The following is a 13,873-nucleotide window of genomic DNA, read 5'->3' as shown; positions in this document are numbered from 1 at the left end:
TGAATGAACCTGGAGATGAAGTGTATGGTTTATGAATGGACCTGGAGATTGAAGTATCCATCCTGACAGGAATCACATTTCTCTCCTCCTACGAAGGGTTTACACAAACATTCGGCTGTCGACTGAAACAAAATTTATTTAATACATTTTTATTAGCAGGTCCACCTTGTAATTTTTTCATCTTAGAGGTACAAAATGAAAGATCACCTGATCACAAATTCTTTCAGTGGTTCCTGAGATATCACAATCACAGGTTTGACAATCAGGATATTGGTAGGAACCGTACGTACAATGATCACAAGTTCTACCCTCAACATTATCCTTACAGGCACACTGACCAGACTCTTGGGTACAGGACATATTTCCTGATCAAATGAATGTAAACATACAGTTTGTTATGTAAAATAAATCCTGTAAGCCCTTTAGTTATATTCAAAAAAACAATAAGATAAATTCAAAATGTTTAGTGATGTATACCTGCAATAGTTCCCTCCAGAAGACACTTGCACTCCTGGCAACCAGTAATAGGATCATATCCAAATGTATTCTCCTCACACTGTGAGCAAGGGTTCTCAGGGGTTCCTGTTACAAAGGGAGCACAAATACAGTCTCCAGTCTCCTCGTTACATGTGGCAGTAGAGGGGCAGTTGCACTGTTTACAATTCGGGAATCCAAAAAAACCAGGTGCGCAGCGCTCACAGGACCGTCCAATCACGTTGTATTTACAGAAACACTGTCCACCAAACTTCTCACAAGTGTATTGGTCCTGGCTACCCTCAGGGTTGCAATCACATTTTAGTGCTCCATCATTGAAGTCAGAGGACACGGAGACAACAGAGGCTTTACAGAAACCATCCTCTACACTGGTGGGTATATAGAAACTGTTTTTTCCACACTCTTGAATGTATTCTCCACGCCGATCTACTGAGTCATCAGCTACCAGTAACTCTTTGACAAACTCATCGGCAGGTACAGCAAGGATATATTCAATCCAACCTTCTTCAGGCCCTGTTGTGGTAAACTGAATATCTACTAGTTCAGTCAGCTGGAAATCTGCAGGAGTAGGATCATCTTTACTTTTTTGAACAGGCTGCCTGCATCCCCTCTTTGAGGCACAAAGAGGCAGAGGTAGAACGGCTTCATAAACATTAAATATATCAGCAGGGAGTTGATCACCTCCTTCTCTATTTGGACCTCGTCCATCTGTGATTGATACCTTGGCAATTACTTCTGGATGGTCTGGCTGGTAATACTGGGCAACTATGACATAAGCTCCTTCCTTGGGAACCTCTCCACCCAGATTACTTACAGGGGTTTTTCCTCCGATCTTCAGGAGAGGAACATCATCATCTGTCAAGTAACGGGGTCTAGCCTCATTTTCTTTTTTCTCAGGTATAAATATGTTTGAATCATCAGGTGCTACTGGGAAGGGGCGGGGCATCATACAGTTTCCTGACTTATCTTTCACACATCTAGAGAAAGGTGTAATTAGGTCAGGTGACCAGTTCTCTATAGGAATCAAGTAAATCTGGTCAATGGCAACATTTGTATCTGGACTGAGAGCTCTTACTGACACAGTTGTGTCTCTTCTTGTTAAGTTAAACTCTGCAATTCTTCCCTCAGGGTCTGTCACTACCTGCCTGCAAACATGCTTGAATGGACAATCATAGATATATGCTTCTCCAGGGATCCCCTGACCTGCACTCATTCCAATGGATGTTCCGTTGGTTCTGTCAGGTGTGAAATATGCTAGAACAATGGCATGTGGACCACCTTTATTCTTTACATTGGTCCATTTAAGCTCAGGTTGAAAGTTTGCAATCTGTACAACATGATCTACACCTGTATTCTTCAGATCCTTTGGTTGTCCGGTATATGGATAGAATCCGGCTCCGGATGGGTTCACTGCATCCAGAGAATCAACATGAGGATACATATTAGCGACAGGATAGATATAGTCACGACAGAAGTCCTGGGATCCATCCCGAAGGCAAGGATCCCTAACATCATACCTGAGAATACGAGGCTCCGTAAACTCATTTGGGACAAGAACAAAGTAGTCAACCAATACTTCAGCATTCTCACCATCATTGTTGTCTATATTCAGGGATACAGTCCACTGTCCTGGCTCAAGATCAAAGGGGGAGGGATATATTCCAGTTTCTCCAGATACAGTTACAAAAGCAGGGTCTCCATATGTTGGATCTAGAACAAACTTGTGAAATACTGCAACTGTATCACTTTCAGGCTTGCTCATCTTAACAGTTCCGGTTATTGGAACACTATTGGGATTCTGATATCTAAGTACCATCTGGTATAGAGAACTCTTATCCAATGTTATATCCTGGAGAACTTGTTTTTGTAGAGGAGAATATGCTGCATATCCTCTCCAGGAGAAATTTGGAAACTTGGCCTGGTCATAGGCAAACCTTACCAAGCTTCCATCCGCCCTATATCCGTCCTCAACCTCAAACTTGTTCTGAAAAAGAGTTGGAACATAATGCATGGATTGAACATCATTACATCGCCTTCCTTCCATACCATATCTACAGGCGCATGCTCCAGAATCCTTATTACACACTGGTATTTCTCCAGGTAGATAGTCAGTACCACCCATATCACAGTTACAGCTGTCACAACCAAGGATTTTGTTCCCTGACAGTTTAAAGAATCCATCCTTGCACTCATCACATTTTCTAGACCCGTCTACAGCTGGTTTACAGGCACACTGTCCGTTATTCAGATCACACACTCCTAGTCCTCCAATAGTTCCAGGACGGTAACAGTCACATCCTTCGCAACCATCAGGTCTCCATTTCTGAAGATTCCAATATAAGGGTTTACATTCATTACAAGTTCTACCAGTCACCTTCTCCTTACATGAGCACAGTTCTCCTTTGGGAACATTTCCACAACCTCCTCGTTGAAAGAAATCATCAGCAACTCCCTTAGGATCACAGTTACACTCCTCACACAGTGGGAAGTTAAACCTCTCCGGTGCACACTGGTCGCACTTGATGCCCATAAAGTTGTCAAGACAGCTGCAGTGACCGTTGTTGTCACAAGACAGTCCCATAGAGCCAAAGCTGTTGCAACCACACATTTTACAGTCAGGATAGCTGTAGTAACCAGGAGTACAGGTATCACACTGACGTCCTGCATAGTTACTATAGCAGGGGCATTGTCCACTCACTTCGTTACAAATTTCAGAGTTAGATCCCTAGAATAGATTAGTTTTCAAAGTTTGGTGCAAATATGGATTAAATAGATTCAAACTCTGCTTTCCGATACCTGTTGTGAACATTTGCAAGGTTTGCAATCTGGATATCCAAAAAAACCAGGAGAACAACGATCACACCTTTCTCCTAAGTAAATAACTAATTTAATAAATAGCAAGAAGTAGTTGAACTGAATACCTCCGTATCCATCCTTGCACAAGCATGTTCCATCTCTTACCTATGTATCCGTCCTTGCACAAGCATGTTCCATCCCTTACCTCTGTTTCCGCCCTTGCACAATCATGTTCCATCCCTTACCTCTGTTTCCATCCTTGCACCTCTGTATCCATCCTTGCACAAGCATGTTCAATCTCTTACCTCCATATCAGTCCTTGCACAAGCATGTTCCATCTCTTACCTCAAAATCCGTCCTTGCGCAATTCACAAACATGTTCCATCTCTTACCACCATATACATCCTTGCACAAGCATGTTCCATCTCTTATCTCTGTATCCGACCTTGCACAAGCATGTTCCATCTCTTACCTCAAAATCCGACCTTGCACAAGCATGTTCCATCTCTTATCTCTGTATCCGTCCGGCCTTGCACAAGCATGTTCCATTTCTTACCTCCGTAGCCGTCCTTGCACAAGCATGTTCCATCTTGTTTACTGCAAACCTCCTCTACAGAACCCTGAGGGTCACAGTTACAACCTGTACAGTGAAATCTATGTCAGAAAATCACAGGAACAAAAAACCTGGAAATGACATTTGGTTTGAAATGTCCCTTTTTCCTGAACATTAAAGTCTTTAAACGAAAGACCTTTAATATTTTGTTTTCTTGATGGCAGTTAATGTACAGTTTAAGAAATATTTCATCATGAATTTAATTTTTGATGTGAATTAAGGATTATATAAGTTTGTAAATATTAAGGGCACTTTGGATTTACTTCTATTATTTTCCTTCAATTTCCGAGAATAAGGAATGAATGATATTTGAATGTTTGTTTACAAGTCACATGTGTATTTTCTCTGGTTTAGAAATCGAAGCTAAGATAAGAGTCGTCATCAATGTATTGATATAAACGCCAACCACTGCACTGTAGGAAAACCTTACTTGTACACTGTGGATAGTTAAAGAACCCGTGATTGCACTCTTCACAAGTGAGTCCACTGTATCGAGGATCACACCTTAACAGATAAAAAACTAATTACTCGCCACAAACTCTAATTATTTAATCCTTATAACGTTGCAACCTATTTTCGTAGTCCTTAGTTATTTAAAACTTTGCATTTTCTAGATAAAAAAATTGAATTTGTCGAATCAAATTGCATCAATCTTTTTTTCAATCTGATGTTTGAGTAATAAGAAGAGAGATACCTAATTTGGCATGTTGTAGTAATAATTCAATTTTAATTTTAAATTTATCCTTAAATTTTTTTATTTCAAAAATCCAAATTAAATTCAGGTCACTCATGTAAAGTTTTGTTTTTATATTATGTGTCTACTTTGGAGAACAATAACACGGCCGCTAGATTAAAAATTCTCTGCTGTAAACGAAGAATGTTTTTTTTTACAATTATCGTATTACTCAAACAGTAGCTTAGTCTATATCCCCTTTTATTTTTAACAAGGATTCTTTTGAAATAAAAATTATTAAAATATAACTTACACACACTGCCCAGTTTCCTTGTCACAGTCCGTATTGGAGGGATCCAGTATGTTTCTAGTGTTACATTCACACGCTTGATAGAATAGGATTAATTTCTTTATTAGGATTTACTAATTAAAAAGAAAGATTAGTTTTATGAATAGAATAAACTTAATAGAATAGGATTACATTAATAGAATAGGATTCACTAAATAGTATAAGATTATTTTAACAGAATAGGATTAACTAAATATGATGGACTAAACATAGTATTAATTTGACAGAATAGGATTAACTTCATTGAAAAGGATTAGCATAAAAAATTAGGATTAATTTGATAGAATAGGATTAACTTATTAGAATAGGATTAACTTATTAGAATAGGATTAACTTATTAGAATAAAATTAACTAATATATCCGGATTAAAATTTCAGAATAGAATAGGATTGATAGGAATTAATAACAGCTAGCTTAAGTTTAATTGTCAATTATTTTTCATTGAAAAACCATCAATCAAAGTTTATTGTACACAAAGTTAAAGCTCTATGAATATTGTCATTGTTAAATTCTTGATTCTTTTTCAATTGTTAATGTAACTAAATGCGTTCCCCATCCAATGTTTAATTTTCACTTCCCTATTTGTTTGCAATCTGATGTACAACACCAGAGTTTGAAACTAAGAATTTATCAAGACAAGAACTCAACGTTACAGGCCGTCAGGTTGAAAGGATGAAAAGAATCGAAAATTAGAATTTGTGGGAAGTGTCCTTTGTGTCCGTTAAGTTTCTATATCTAGTTCTAAGTGAAATTAAGATAAGAAAGTTGTTTACGTGAACAGGTTGGGAAATTGAAAAATCCAGGAGCGCACTCATCACAGAACTCCCCTCCAAACCCAGGTCTACAGGGGCACTGCAGGGTACCCTCACTCACACAGTAGGGGGCTCCTTTCTCACTCAACCTTAATTTATATAGTAATCTCTGATTGTATATCCGATCATAGTTTAGGACCTCTTTGACCGATTTGGCCCAAATTTTAATTGGGAAACTCGGTAGAAACACAGGAATATTTGTAGCTTGGTTTAGAAATTAAGTGGGTTGGATTATTGGAAAACTTCAGGCAAAGCTGGGTTTCCAAGATAGTTTATTAATAAAGTCCTGTACTTACTCTGTTCCATCTGGAAAGCAATCACAAGGTTTACAGTCTGGATAATCATAATATCCCTCGGCACAGGCGGAGCAATCATCCGCCCCACGGAATCCAGGTTTACATTCACACTCGCCACTCTCCGCCGCACAGCTCCCGGTATACCTGGATAAACAATTTCATGAGTTTTTAGGAATGTTTTTTAAAAAATCTAGTTCAACGGGCAATCAGGAAATTTAAAAGGAAATTAGGACGGAAGGACTTTTTTCTTTCCATCCAATGTTTCTTCGTTCAATGTTTAAGACATGTTACGCGGAATAAGATTTAAAACTCCTTAGAGGTCTAAAGCAATTTATTCCCCCTCCCCCCTCCATTAAAAATAATCCTCTCTCTTAAATTCAGATTATCCGCTGATTTAGGGCAAAATGAAAAATTAAGTCAAATTCGAAAAAACTTAAAAAATTTCCCCTGATCATCGAAATCATTCTTTCAAAGAAATACCCCTGAAACAAATGATTTTACCATCTTTGAATAGTATTGGTTAAAAAGGATTTTTCCAAAAATTACTTTAAAAAAGAAACAATGAAATAAATGTTGTTATTATGATAAACTTCTACCTCGGATCATCTCCACAATCACAAGGTACACATGGAGTAGTATCATTGGGTAGTACTCCTATTCCTCTGTAGAACCCTTCTATACAGGTGTTACAGTTTATACCAGTAGTATAATCCTTACACTCCTCACATACACCTCCACCCTCATACATACCAGATATATCCATAGATAATCTAGATAGATAGATAGATAGATAGATAGATAGATAGATAGATAGATATATAGATAGATATATAGATGGATAGAAAAATAGAAGGATATATAGATAGAAAGATAGAAAGATAGAAAGATAGAAAGAAAGATAGATAGATAGATAGATAGATAGATAAATAGATAGATAGATAGATAGAAAGATAAATAGATAGATAGATAGATAGATAGATAGATAGATAGATAGATAGATATTAGATAGATTATCTAATTTATAATTACCCTAGTGCGTCAACAGTTTGATTATAATGGCATTTATTGCTGTGTCCATTACAGTTACAGGGCTCACATTCAAAACTAAACAAATGAAAATAAAAAAACGGAGTTGCGATGAATTTTGTCCACCCCTAAATCAGCATGATAATAAATGTGCCCCCCCCCCATATGCACTAAACCTTTGTGCCAGTGTCATTTATTGGGATATACATGTTGTGCCTGAATCACAACGTTACTTTTGTACCTTTATATGAAAAACAAAGAATAAGATATCGTCATTTTTTTATCTTAAAAAGTGTGGAATTCTGTTTGCCTCCGCTTTTAAATCCGCAAAATCATGATTTATAAGTAAGAAAAATTTAATATCATCCATAGTAAATCATATCAAAGCTTTTAATCAAGAAAACTTTAAAACCTGTCATCCTTTATAGTAAATATTTATCATATTTTATAATTAATAAAATAAAAACCTGTCATCCTTAGTAAACCTCATCATGGTTTATAATTAAGAAAACTAAAAACCTGTCATCCTTAGAAAACCTTCATTATGATTTATAATCAAGAAAAATCTTAAAATCTGTCATCCTTAGTAAATCTTATCATAATTTATAATAAAGAAAACTAAAAAACCTGTCATCCTTAGTAAACCTTCATCATGGTTTATATATAATCAAGAAATTAAAACCCTGTCATCCTTGGTAAACCTTCATCATGGTTTATATAATCAAGAAATTAAAAACCTGTCATCCTTTGTAAACCTTCATCATGGATTATAATCAAGAAATTAAAAACCTTGTCATCTTTAGTAAACCTTCTTACATGGATTATAATCAAGAAAATAAAAATCTGTCATCCTTTGTAAACCTTCATCATGGATTATAATCAAGAAATTAAAAACCTTGTCATCTTTAGTAAACCTTCTTTCATGGATTATAATCAAGAAAATAAAAGTCTGTCATCCTTATTAAACCTTTATCATGGTTTTAATCAAGAAATTAAAAACTTGTCATCCTTACTAAATCTTATCATAATTTATAATAAAGAAAACTAAAAACCTGTCATCCTTAGTAAACCTTTATCATGGTTTATATAATCAAGAAATTAAAAACATGTCATCCTTAGTAAGCCTTCATCATGGTTTATAATCAAGAAATTAAAAACCTGGCATCCTTAGAAAACCTTCATCATAGATTATAATCAAGAAATTAAAAACCTGTCATCCTTGGTAAACCTTCGCCATGGTTTCTGAGTAAAGCCAGGAGCACACTGGTCACAGTTTAAACCTAAATATTAATTAGGATTCAATTTAATGAAAAATTTGAACATCATTTATCATAGCTGCTGAATTACGAAGCACATATAATTTCTCTTTTTATTTTGCCTTTTTGTTTTCGAATTTCCAAACGGCAAAATAGTTTATGGCATCACGTTAATTTTCTAACTTTTTCTTTCAGTTTTTCTTTATTTTTTTAAAATTTATAAATATAATTTATCACTTAGGCTCGTATGTGAATTGATTTTTCTCTTTATTTAACTAACTAGCCTTAGAGGGCGCTTCGCGCCCATCTTCTAAATTAATTGTGAACATGTTCTCTTTGTGTACATCGTAAAACAAAACAAAAATAATTCGCGGATTTTCACAAAAAATTTCGTGGATTTTCAAAATTTTAAAAAATTTAATGAAGATCGAATTTTGATGGAGACAAATATTTAAAATTTCAATCATTCGTAAACCTTCCCTGGGGTCCCAAGATGTCCCACAACAAATTTGGGCCCGATCGGTTCAGCCGTTTTGACGTTTATTGGATACAAACAGACAGACAGACAGACAGACAGACAAACAGACAGACAGACAGACAGACAGACAAACAGACAGACAAGCCAAATTTATATATAGATTCAAAAGGGGTGACATAGGCTAACAAATCTAAATAATTTTTTGTTCAAAATTTGTATGGTATTGAGTCAGATTAAATATTTCAAGTTTGAATAATTAAAAGATACACCGCTAGGTTGCAAAGATATAGGGATTATCAAATTTGAGTTTGTGGCAAAAACTCAATTTCTTTCGGTTTTTTTCCCCAGTGTTTTTAAAATAATTATGGAAACGCCGAGCTAGTATAAACATTTGAATATTTATTTACCTATGGTATTGTGAAGACATTCGCACTGAAGAATATTAGGATCTAGAGGGGAGGGCGGGCAGACATAGGCGTGTCCATTACAGACACACCTACCTCCCACAGAGATCTCCTTGATTGAGTAGTAGTAACGCCTTTAATACAAAATTATCAAACACTGTCAATATTTGAAGAATCTTCGCGTAGAATTATTTAGAAAATGTTTGAACTGTCCCTGTCCCTGTCCCTGTCCCAGTTCATAAAAATAAAGAAAAATTAAACCCTGAAAAGGAACGCTATACGTGGCCGGAAATGAGTTGTGCAGTACACATAGCGTACAAAATTTGTACATCTGTTTTATTACAATTTAGTTTTTTTATAGGTCAAGGAATATAAAATGTAGTCAATTTTTGTTATCGTCTGTTACTTTTATTCGAAATATTTCTTCAGCGTTTGTACATTGTTTAATGTTTAAGGGAGGGTGGGGGCGTCTTGGTTTTTATTGGGGTGCTTAGGGCAGGTAATCAAATTCTTTTCATAGCTCATATTTTTCTAACTTTTTTCAAAATTCCAAACAATCAAAATGCTAAGTAGATATCCGGAAAATATGAGCTTGATCATGTTTTAAAAAATGTTCGAAGTAAAAGAATCAAAATTATTTTTTCGCGCCCTCCGAAACCTCAAAAAGAAAAAATTATTATTAAAAATGTTATAACTTTTAAATTATATTATAACTTTTTATAACTTTTATGTTATAATTTTTGTAAAATTTTTATGCAAGCTTAATCTTATACAATTTTGATAGAACTAAGAAAAATATTTACAAAAACTGTTCATTAATATAAGACGTGTTATAAAACCACAAAGAGAAATATTGCACAACTATATAACTAACCTAAGTTAATTCTAAAAAACGAGAAATTTCCATTAATATAAATACGAATGTTAAATGATTGAAAAGTTTTAGATTGGCAAAATTGAAAAATTAAATTGAATTAAACAATTTTGAACTATTCTTAAATTCAAATTTTAATGCGAGGGAAAACATAACTAATTTATAGTTTACAGGGAAGTTTAGGGAATTTTACTTTACCAAGGGTTCACGAGATCAAGCTTGCGTACAAAACATTCAGAGCGACGCGAGGGATGTTTTGTTGGGAAAATTGGGAACCATGTTTAGGTAAAAGTTTAAATTTATCGAAAAAGAAGTTTTACAAAACTGTTTTGTCTTTTATGATGAATAAGAGGCGATCTTTATAACAAAAACTGTGCAGCGAGCGGTTATTTTACTTAATAAATTAATTGTTCCAAGGGGAAATAATGTGATTTATCATCGGGGCGTTATGTGAATCATGGGTCTGTAATGTTGGTGTTATTGTTTGATATGTTTGACCTTGTAGTACTCTGATCCCCCTGAGCTACTGACATCAAGTGCCCCAACATGGTCTTTGTGTGCATCAACCTCAACCTAAACAATAATACTTAGAATACATCTATACGTACTTTGTATGTAATAAAGCTCTTTGCTGATATAAACATAATAGCTGAAGTACCCTGTGTTGCCCGTAGAATATTTTAATCGAATTTTGAAAATAAAATCTTTTTTTTAGTGTTTGTTACCCCAGGGGTACTGGGTGGTTCCCTTTATTAACATATAAATATATATATACGTACATCCTTCCTAACATTAAATTAGATACAAATATATATAGTTACATTACACGCACCCCTGACCCTTTAGTAAAAGTAAATTAAACCTAAAGTCAGACCGCGTCAACCTTGTTGCCCCGGCTAGTCCTATAAAGAGTCTGCTTATTTTACCCTGGGCGATACAGTACAAACTGGGACCGAAAAGGTTGACCCGGCTAGGAAATTCAAATGTACTATGAGTCTACGGATGCCCGTGATTACTTCTTTAAATACAAATATATATTCAGGGTTACCCACAAAGGATGAGACTTCAGAGACTATTGTACGGAATTTGGTTAGTCCGTTTTCTTACATTCAGGGTTCCTTGTCTAGGAGTAAACTGGCATATTTCTGTCCTTTATCATTTTGTAAAACATACTCAATTGAATTAGAAACCTAAAATCAAGATTTAAATTGTCATATTTTTAGAGTGTTGGGCCCTTTTTACAGTTTCATCCTTTGTGGGTAACCCTGTATTAGCAAAGAGATTTAGTATATAGATACATACAACTATAATAACAATATATGTTACAAATGTAGACTGCTAAGGATCGTCGTAGCACCTGAAACATTTACTTTAGAATAATATATATATATATATATATATATTTTTTTCAAAGAATTTCAACTATTGAGGATCGTCATGATAGACGTGAAACATTATGTTTAGTATAATTCTTTTTTAATAAAAAATGTGAAGTTAAGAACTGAAATATATATATATATTATATATATATTAGTGTTTTTAAAGTTCCACGGGCAACGCAGGGCACTTCAGGCAGAAATATATAAAGCTCTTTGCTTATATATATATATTTGCATAACAGCTGGACAAAATTGGCTGACATTTGTACAGAGTACATAAGCCAACAATTTTTTTTGAAATGTCTAAAATTCGATAATGTAATACTTTATATTTTTCAAAAATCTCCGGAAATATCGGGGGGGGGGGGGGGGGGAATAAATTTGAATGCAAATAAAACATTTTATTTTAGGGATCGTGAAGTTGAAAGTAAAAAAACGAAATAAAAATTAAAATAAGAATTTAAAATTTGTAAACACATGAAAAAGTAGACTATCTGGCAAGTGAAGTATAAGGGTATTCAATTCATAAACATGTGAAATTGGGCAACATGTGACAAATATTGAAACCAGTTTTCAGTGTGAGATACTTTAATATGATGGAACTATTCAACTTATGTTATCCTAGTATCACCAATGATGATATATAAATAAATTAAGTTGTTAATTGATTAATTGCTAAATTTTACTTCAGGCTTGACATTGACACCTGAATTCACAACGGACATTTAAAAAATTATAACGATGTTGTTTAATAAGCAAGCATGTTCAACTATTTTACTGTAGGATAGTTATTATAAATGTTATTGCTTGAAACTAATCTTGTGAAGTATCCTAAGTTCAAAACTTTGTGATGTGAATCTCTGTTTATCTCCATCTTTTCAAATCTACGGATCAATTTAAATATCCCGTGTACGTAATCGTACCCTACAGGAATAACTGAACTAAAAATGCCCACATTGGATATGGAGATCAACCGTTAAGGATTAACGATAATCCGCCCAAAAGTTCTCACTTCAGAGCTGAAAACTTTAGAATGGTGGATATCGGGATTTAGGCTTGATCCAGTCTTTTCCTTAATCTCGAGATTAAACAATGCTTGTTCTCCTTTTGTAATTAATCTCCAGATTAATAAACCGATCGGGATTAAGGATATCCCATTCTAAAGTTTTCAGCTCTGGCCATATTGTTTTTTAAATTAGCAAAGTGGCTCTGGAGACACTAAAAACTCGCCACAAGTATATACGCCTTCGATCTTTAACCCCCTGATGATGTAAACCTTGGATATTTTAAACTTTAAACTTTGACTATCTGATCTCGCAGTTCATTGTTTTAAATATTAATTGTCTACGAAATCAGGTTGAACAGATTTAAAGATTAAAAGATTAGAGTTTGAGGCATGTTCTCTTGCAGAATTCAATAACTTTTATGATAATTCTTTTCAATTTGCAATAAATTTGCAATGAATTTGCAATGAGTTTGCAATTCTGTAATACAATTAAAATAAACAAATTTACATATTGATAAAGGGTGTACCTGATATTAGTTGCTCTAAGCCAGTTCATCATTAGATCACTGGCTTGAATATTATCCTGGCTAGGTCGACCCTGGGTTAGAGGAACGAATATTTCTCCTCCTTCTATTGGTAGAACCTAAACTTGTATTCAGTTAGTGTTGAACTCGAGGAACATACTCAACTAGACACAAGGAATAAGGTAAAGTTTATACGACATTAATGGACCGACTTTGAGACATCGTATAGCTCGTATAGTTTCCAATGTTACGCAAAAGACAATTTTATCTGGTTACATTTAGGAAATTCAAACCATTTTTCTCATTAGCCCTTGGCTTTTATAAGATGTGTTATGTTTGAAATATAAAAGATTTAAATCTTACGTTAAAAGGAATTGAGTTTTTGCCACAAACTCTTTGAAACCTGATGGTGTAAGCCTTTTATTTTTCAAACTTTAAGTTTGACGTGAGAAGAATACTGAAAGTTTAAATTCTAATTTGCTTATCAATATTTTTGCTTTGCAGCCTGTTATCGTATGGGGACTTTTTTCCGAACTATGAATTGTGCTTTATCAAGTAGTCTTTATAATATCAAAGGTTTTTACATCTGTATGTTAAAAAGTATTATGATTAGAAAATCGGAGTTTAAGACCAGTGCAATATCAAATCATCAACTAGAGCCATTAAAGGGGCTGTAAGAGTAATTTCAAGTTATCCTGCATGCAAAGATGTCAATGCCCGATTCATTAGAGGTACTCTTGAAACCTTAATCTGATCAAGTATGAATTAGATATCAAAGTTTGTAATTTTAAAAACTAAAAGTTTTCAATTGTGTTTTCTCTACTAAAATCCCTTTGGCATTTCTACTACAGAAAAAAAACATTATCAGAAACATACATTTTAAACCTGGAA

The 13,873-nt window shown here is 34.4% G+C and overlaps 1 protein-coding gene across 1 annotated transcript in view; it reads right to left on the bottom strand.

Moving 5' to 3' along the window:
- LOC111710858 (laminin subunit alpha) overlaps positions 1-13,873 on the bottom strand; it is a 38,386-nt gene that overhangs the window by 21,689 nt on the left and 2,824 nt on the right. The window contains exons 5-19 of the mRNA XM_023485025.1: positions 12,986-13,101; positions 10,572-10,646; positions 9,203-9,333; positions 8,272-8,341; positions 7,065-7,139; positions 6,632-6,805; positions 6,036-6,179; positions 5,701-5,828; positions 4,891-4,963; positions 4,335-4,408; positions 3,848-3,931; positions 3,292-3,365; positions 478-3,220; positions 208-365; positions 42-122 (exon numbers count right to left, since the gene is read on the bottom strand). Of these exons, the coding sequence (XP_023340793.1) occupies positions 42-122; positions 208-365; positions 478-3,220; positions 3,292-3,365; positions 3,848-3,931; positions 4,335-4,408; positions 4,891-4,963; positions 5,701-5,828; positions 6,036-6,179; positions 6,632-6,805; positions 7,065-7,139; positions 8,272-8,341; positions 9,203-9,333; positions 10,572-10,646; positions 12,986-13,101 (4,200 nt within the window). The remainder of the gene's footprint in view (positions 1-41; positions 123-207; positions 366-477; positions 3,221-3,291; positions 3,366-3,847; positions 3,932-4,334; positions 4,409-4,890; positions 4,964-5,700; positions 5,829-6,035; positions 6,180-6,631; positions 6,806-7,064; positions 7,140-8,271; positions 8,342-9,202; positions 9,334-10,571; positions 10,647-12,985; positions 13,102-13,873) is intronic.

This window comes from Eurytemora carolleeae, unplaced genomic scaffold (genome assembly GCF_000591075.1).
Source record: "Eurytemora carolleeae unplaced genomic scaffold, Eaff_2.0 scaffold1106, whole genome shotgun sequence".
Taxonomy (NCBI): Eukaryota; Metazoa; Arthropoda; class Copepoda; order Calanoida; family Temoridae; genus Eurytemora; species Eurytemora carolleeae.
The sequence above is the reverse complement of the archived record's forward strand: the minus strand, read 5'-3'. Positions and strand labels throughout refer to the sequence as shown.